Source organism: Lontra canadensis, unplaced genomic scaffold (assembly GCF_010015895.1).
Source record: "Lontra canadensis isolate GAN:19392208 unplaced genomic scaffold, GSC_riverotter_1.0 scaffold96, whole genome shotgun sequence".
Lineage (NCBI taxonomy): Eukaryota > Metazoa > Chordata > Mammalia > Carnivora > Mustelidae > Lontra > Lontra canadensis.
In genome coordinates, this window is record NW_022631090.1 from 2237943 (window position 1) to 2245919 (window position 7977).

The 7977-nt window shown below is 35.1% G+C and overlaps 1 protein-coding gene across 4 annotated transcripts in view; it reads left to right on the forward strand.

Moving 5' to 3' along the window:
- COL4A5 (collagen type IV alpha 5 chain) overlaps positions 1 to 7415 on the forward strand; it is a 224602-nt gene extending 217187 nt beyond the window's left edge. For 3 of the 4 annotated variants that reach the window (XR_004380245.1, XR_004380244.1, XR_004380246.1), the window contains 5 exons: positions 2264 to 2441; positions 4413 to 4527; positions 4840 to 5012; positions 6158 to 6289; positions 6337 to 7415. Coding sequence is in view for 1 of the 4 variants with exons in the window: in XM_032837167.1 (XP_032693058.1) it covers positions 2264 to 2441; positions 4413 to 4527; positions 4840 to 5012; positions 6158 to 6239 (548 nt within the window). In the remaining 3 variants the exon portion in view is untranslated. The remainder of the gene's footprint in view (positions 1 to 2263; positions 2442 to 4412; positions 4528 to 4839; positions 5013 to 6157; positions 6290 to 6336) is intronic. The other variant, XM_032837167.1, reaches the window with a different exon arrangement.
- The last annotated feature ends 562 nt before the right edge of the window (positions 7416 to 7977 follow it).

Genomic DNA, 7977 nt, shown 5'->3' on the forward strand with positions numbered 1-7977 from the left:
TAAAAATTCCCAATGATAATGATGACCCATTAGGTTTAAGAACTGTTGGTCTTCTATCAGTCATCTTCAGTCTGAGATAAACATATTCCTGGAAACATAAGGAATTTCCAAGAACTAAATAGGCGTAATTTTAAAGGAATCAAGTTTCAAATCCTCAACTTTCATACGTACTTTCTCGTGAAGTTGAACTGCCTGTGTATATGCTTTGGATAATCCTGTTTCCCACATCCCCTTTCACTATCACCCATCTCCCACTTTATGAAAGAATCATACTATCGCGTATTGCCGTGAAGTGTGAAAACCTCTGGGGACAAATTCAAAGGGACAACTCAAAATAATGATTCTATTAAAGTCTCCATTAACTGAGGCTCTATCATTCCCTCTAATCCGTCTCATTAGAAAATGCATTTCCCAACAAGTTTACTTTTTGTGTTTAGTAATTATCAAAATTTATAATATCTGTATTTTTTATAAATTCCCAATATAATGATGACAATTTTAAAAATATTTAACATGTAAAATCTTATGATCATAGAAAGTTTTTTCAAGTTATTATAGATTGTTTTTTCAGAGAAATATGATAGGATAATCAAGAAAAAACTTAAAAAACACACTAGGAAAAACTGTGTGAGAACAGTGGAATTGACATAATTTCCAGATGCAAAAGGCATTGAATGACTTCCACTTGTTAAAGATGAGTTTATGTACCTTAAAAAATGTTTATTGTTAGGTTTAAAATCATTATGTTGGATATATTTAAAAGAGAGAGAGAAAGTTTGTTTTTAAATATAATATATTTCTTTCATGAGTGTTCTATAGTTCCTCGAGTACAGATCCTTTACCTCTTTGGTTAGGTTTATTCCCAGGTATCTTATGGTTCTTGGTTCTATAGTAAATGGAATTGATTCTCTAATTTCCCTTTCTGTATTTTCATTGTTAGTGTATAAGAAAGCCGCTGATTTCTGTACATTGACTTTGTGTCCTGCCACATTGCTGAATTGCTGTATGGGTTCTAATAGTTTAGGGGTGGAGTCCTTTGGGTTTTCCGTATAAAGAATCATGTCATCTGCGAAGAGAGGGAGTTTGACTTCTTCATTTCCAATTTGGATACCTTTTATTTCTCTTTGTTGTCTGATTGCTGTTGCTAGGACTTCTAATACTATAAAAATTAATTAATTAATTAATTAATTAAAAATATATTCACAAAACACTAGACATGACTGCTGGTAACATTTGAAATGTAGTTTGCAAAGTCCCAGGCTCCAGTATCACAAAGTGGAATATAGAAAGGTAGCTTTGGAGCCAAGAGACAATAACCAATACCTCAATAACTGGCATAGTATCAATTTGAAATTCTGATGAAAAGTTTTACACCTAAACTTAAAAATGTGTGAGGGGGTACACCATTGTTCATCATTCTTTGGTGAATAAGAATAAAAGAGATGGGGGCGCCTGGGTGGCTCAGTGGGTTAAGCCGCTGCCTTTGGCTCAGGTCATGATCTCAGGGTCCTGGGATCGAGCCCCACATCAGGCTCTCTGCTCAGCAGGGAGCCTGCTTCCCCCTCTCTCTCTGCCTGCTTGTGATCTCTCTCTGTCAAATAAATAAATAAAATCTTTAAAGAAAAAGAATAAAAGAGATAACTTTTAGAGTTATATGTAGAGATATAGATAGATAACCTCTATTGCTCTTACCAGTTCTGAACTTTTTTCCCCTTGCATCCTTCCTTTCTCTCTTAGTTTTTTTTTTCCTTTTTATTATTCACAGCCAAAACTGTTCATGGTTCCTGTGCATTATGGTCAGCACTACCATTGTCCCTAGGCCCAAAGAGATTGCAAAAACAAACAAGATACATACTGAGGATGTCTTAGAAGAAGAGAGGATAGCCTGGAAAGGAAGTAGTAACAGGACATTATAAGAGCTCTGTGTGTGTTCTTCCCTTTTTCATAATAAATTGCTCAAGATTCTCCATAAGACGCCATTATTTATAAGTACATCGCCAGTGTAAAAACAATGTTGGAGAATATATAATGAACTGCAACAATAAATGTCTATATAAATTACAAGATATTTCCCAATTTTAGAAATGTTAAAAATATAAGTAAACGTGCATCTTATAATTGAAGACCTAAAACAAAGTGTATTTATTATCTAAGAAACATGGGCAAATTTCTCCTTGACAGGTTGTTTGTTAGGGTTTCCAAAGAAACGAAAGTATCATCATCGTATATAGTCCTTCATCCTTTTCTCCCCAATTCTTCCTAGGGACGGCGGGCAGCTGCCTTCGTCGCTTCAGTACCATGCCTTTCATGTTCTGCAACATCAATAATGTTTGCAACTTTGCTTCAAGAAATGACTATTCTTACTGGCTCTCCACCCCAGAGCCCATGCCAATGAGCATGGAGCCCCTGAAGGGCCAGAACATCCAGCCATTTATTAGTCGGTGAGACACTGGTTTAGCTTTGACTTTTACCAATCCCCAACTAGTTTAGCTAGTCAGAAATGAGTCTAAAGCTAATAATTTGATCATGTTCTTCTCAGGTTAGGTAGGACAGAGGTGACTTTACAATATCCAGTTAAGTATTTAGTTTAAGTTTAGTATTTAACTGAAGTATTTAGTTTAAGCCATATTAGTTGGGAATTTGCTTTTAACCAGACCCCGTGATAGACTTAGTATAATGTACAAAGAAATCAGATGAATAATTATGCAAATATACGTAAATTAATATAATATATATCACTCTTGGCTAAATGTTACAATAGATCTAATAAAATGTTATAAAAGCATGAGGAAAAGAATGTTTAATTTTAATTGGATAAATTTGGGATAACTATATGGAAGAAATGTATTTTGACCTGATTGGTACTTAAAGGATGGGAAGGACTTGAGACACAGGTGCTTATAAAGGGGAAGGGCATACTAGGCAGAGAACATGGGAATGGGTAGTAGATTGATATGTCTAGAATGTAACTTGTAAAGGTTGCATAGAGGGAAGAGTTTAGAAAGTTATCTTGGACCAGTTTGTAGAAGGCTTTCAGTGTAAGGTTTTATTTTGGAATTAATCTGGTTTATAATGGTGAGCTTTGAAAAGTGCTTGAGCTCTACTTAAGGGAAAATTACAGAACCATCAACATGTAACATAGATTATAGAGGAAATGGTCCTAAAATAGAGAGACCAGTTAGATTGAAGGTATTGCTGTAGTCCTGATAGGAATGGATTGGAACTGTCAGTGGGGGACATGTATCACTTTAATACAATAGATAGGATTTGGTTGTTGATAAGTTATGGGACAGAGGGAGTGATAGCTGAAGTTTGGAGCATGAGTAACTAACAGGAGAGAGGTATCATTAGTATAGATTTCCTAGAGTTTTGCCACATTAGAACTCTAGTCTAACTCAATCTCCTAGGCCTTTGAGATACTGTCATTTTCATTCTGATCATGGCCCAATTGATTTAGGAGTCTACTAACCATAAAGGATGAATCATTGGAAAGTCTAGTTTATTTGACATTGAATATAAAGGTTAAACCTAGTTCAGTTTCTCTTAGTAGGAAATCCATGGTGCCCTTTTTAGTACATTTGCCCAGATTTGGGGGGAATTTATTTTTTGTGATTTTTGTCAGTCCCAACTCTTGGGAGTAAATGGTCCTTTAAAGGCATTATTTTATTTTTTATTTATTATTTTATTTTTATATTTTATATTTTATTTATTATTTTTCTTTTGTAGAAAAATTCACCAAATTGGTTCAGTCATATGTCAGAAGGTCCTTTCATGATATTTATTAAAGATTTGGTAGACTTGGCAACATATTTACTGTGTTGCTACTTTACTTAATTTTATAGATTTAAGCCACATCTCCATGTGCCTGGGTAGCTGCCCAGCATTATGGAAATGCTGTATTTCTCTAGACATAGACAAATGGTTAATAAATATCCTTTGGAGCAAAAATAATGGGAGGGGTTTGACAAAGTGTCTGTTTCTTGTCTTCTCCAGTTCACCAGACATTGTTCTTACCACAGTTTCAGCATTACTAAATGTCTACCATCCAGTTAGGCATTTTGACAGAAAGTAGTATGTGCAGTACACGAAGCCAAACTCTTACAGCGATTATGACATTGACTATAGCAAGTATGAATACAAATTTAAGGCAGAATGGAAAATGCAAACGCTATAGCAGTGGTTGTGGAGTTTCTTTAAATAAGGCTTACAGTTATCATTTATAAATTTATTAAGTATATTGGGAGACAGGGCTTATGAAAAAGCAACTCTTGAAGTGCATTTTTCTCCTGCTTTTGTGAGCACAGAAGACACCTTAATGGGCATCTATACCAAGAAAGCTTTGAAAGAAGAGGGATTGCTAGTTCCCACATACTTACTGTGCAGATTGTGTTCCCCTCCCTTTCCCTTACCAGATGTGCAGTATGTGAAGCTCCAGCCGTGGTGATTGCAGTTCACAGTCAGACCATCCAGATTCCCCATTGTCCTCAGGGATGGGATTCTCTCTGGATTGGCTACTCCTTCATGATGGTATGAAATACTCTTCCTTGCCTTTGTCATTGTACCTAACTGCCCATCATATCTATCTTCCTAATACAGTGAATCCCTGCCATTTGCATAGTAAAGAGCTTGAACTTCAAATAACTTCTGTCCAAATATTGTGTTTCCCTTCACATATTTTCTAGAATATATTTTCATAATCTGCCTGTTGCTTACGTCGATACCGTTCTATTATTTCTTGCCCTAGATCCTTCGCTGGAATTGAATTTGGGATCATATTTAACACATATCATTAGGTATTCACTAAGGTATGAGTGGCACATTTTTCCTTATCTTTTCTAGCACACAAGCGCAGGAGCAGAGGGCTCAGGTCAAGCCTTGGCCTCCCCAGGTTCCTGCTTGGAAGAGTTTCGTTCAGCTCCCTTCATTGAATGTCATGGGCGGGGTACCTGCAACTACTATGCCAATTCCTACAGCTTTTGGCTAGCAACTGTAGATGTGTCAGACATGTTCAGGTAAGGCACTTCCTTCAAAAGTACTAGGGAAGAGAGAAGCAATTCATGGATTGTTTATAACCAACACATGTTGAAGATTTAGTGGACTGCGTTTTTCATTTGTGCTTGTTCTTTTCATATACCTGACTCAGGACAGAAAAACAGACTTGGCTAATGTTAAGTATGTGTGCTTTCAGATGGCTTGGTAGTAGTAATCCTTCAGTAGCAAACACACAAAGCAAGGAAAGGTTATAACCTTTCAAACCTGCTCAACAATAATTGAGCTGCTCAACTAGACAGAAGCTACCCAGGAATTAAAGATTGAAGCTGTGATCTATGATCCCTGCCTCAGTCCAGTGATCTCTTTGCCCAGGATCTTATCTTTTCTCTTCTCTCCTTTTCTTTTCTCTTCTCTTCTCTTCTCTTCTCTTCTCTCTTTTCTTTTCTTCTGAGAGATAGAGAGAGAGAGAGAGAGAGCATGAGACAGGAGTGGGGAGGAGAAGGGGGAGAGAGAGAGAGAATCTTAGGCAGGCTCCGTGCCCAGCATGGAGCCTGATGAAGACTTGAACTCACAACCTTGAAATCATGACCTGAGCTGAAATCAAGAGTTGGACATTTAACCAACTGAGTCTTGAAGGCGCCCCTTTCCCAGGATTTCAGTGCTCTCATCCAAGTGTCTGAATGAGTAAGACCACATATAGTATATGTACTTCAGGATACTTCAGTCTTGGTAGGTCCTTTAAATTAGATTTTTTTTTCGTTTAAATTAATTTTTATATATTGCTTCTTTTGAGTTATCATTAGTTGATATTTTTCTTATAATTATCTTTTTGCATTTCATATGCATGTGTTTTATCATTTATTCATCATCAGTTGCTCAGATCTCCCTCATTCTAGGACTGTTAGAAAAATGTATAAGAGATAAAGAGGGAGAGAAAAATAGAGGAAATAGTGGTAGAGAGAAGAGTCACAAAAATAACTATGACCACTAATGGCTCCTCGGCCATACCAGTTACTGCACCAGATCACATTGCTCAAAAGTTAGTGATTAAGTCATAGGAGAGCTACTTAAGCAAAAATAGGATGTTTGGGTATGAATCTGAACCAATAATAGAATTGAAAAACTAGAAAAGGCTAATTTGATTGTCTTGTTTCTTATCTCCTAGCAAACCTCAGTCAGAAACACTGAAAGCAGGAGACTTGAGGACACGTATTAGCCGATGTCAAGTGTGCATGAAGAGGACATAACATTTTGAAGAATTCCTTGTGTGTTTTTAAATGTGATATATACATATATATATATGTGTATATATATATACACATATATATATATGTATATATATATAATTCCCAGGATGCAACGTCTCACTCCTCCCAACTTTACCACTGCTGCCACCAATGGTGCTACTATATATGACCAAGAGAACATGCTGACTAGTAACCATGAAGATACAGAAGTACCTCAACAACGTGCCAGAGCAAGGTCTCTATTAGTTTTCTATGAATGAAATAAGGAATTTACTTCTTGGGTCCAGAATGACTTTCCCCAGGATTATAAGATGAAGATTATATATTTTGCCCAGTAACTTAAAACAGTATGTTAAAAGTTAAAGAGAAGAATCACACTGAGTAAAATAAAAGACTGCAGTTTGGGGGAAGAATTATTTTTCATGGTGCTACTAATCTTACTGTATCCCAGGTTTTTAATATAAAAGTGTTAAGCTTATTTTGCTCTGTAAGTAAAGAATGTGTATATTGTATAAACAGCCTTTTAGCTCAAAGTGTTGACTCATTTCGATGTGACCTGACATGTATCACTCTTTATAGACAACCTATGCAAATGTAGAATACAGACAACAAGATTTTGTATCCATGTTTACCAAACTGAAAGAATTTATATTCTTACATCAAATTACTACTAAGAGTAAATTTATTTTGAGTTCTATCCCCTAAATTCTTATTTGACTTTTTTAAAAAAATATAGGTCATTTTAGTCACTTTAATCAGAATTTTAAATGTTCATGTTACATACCAAATTATAATATCTAATAGAACATTTTCTCTTTTGCTGTGTTCTTCAAGATTATTAATACTAGATGCCCTCTTTTTAAATGTCTCTTACATCTTGTTTTTGCTCATCCCTAATTAGGTAAAGTCCTGCCAAATAATTTTGAGAAACAAAAATATGCAAAAGATGATGATTTGTTCCCTGTGCTTCTTCTGTAAGAACTATTTTCCTGTGATCTCTTGGTTAGTCTTCTCTCTTCAGTTACAAAGCCAATTAATGTTTCTTCCTCTTTTTTAATTTTAAAACATTTTATTATAAATAGCCATAGAATACCTTATTTCCCTAGTTGTCCTCTTTTCACTTCATGTTTTTTAACTCACCAATATCGATTTAATTAAAGATATCCTATGTTGTAAGAATGGATTGTTGTGTATCTCTTCAGACTATGTGTAAAAATCTGCTCATTTACAGATGGATTACACATCTTCACATCAACAAATAATTCCTTCTCAGAGAATCATTTAGAGCAGTTCCAAAGAGGTTTCTGCAGATTTTGATCACTCATAGCTGATAGAAGACATGGAGTAATGTAAACTTTTTCAAATAAACATAACAACCCATTGGAAAGTACTTTTACAATAAAAATGTATTAACAATATTATATTGATGGCGATGGCTGAGAAAGGAAGAACTACTTTCTATTTAGGGAAGAATTCATTAATAATGTTTAAAAATAGATTAGTGAGTTAATATTCCTGACGAATAAGAATGTACACATGTAGCTCTATAGTTGAGAACTTGCTAAAAGTAAGAGGCATTAAAAGCCTCTATAATAAAATTTGTATTTCAATTAAAATATGTAACAACCAAAACAATTTTGAGAATTTGAGACCCTAATATGAACCCATGCAAAAGCTAAAGCTTAGAGTCCATAGTTGTAGAAGTTAGATTCTAAAGAATGGGAACTACTTAATAATA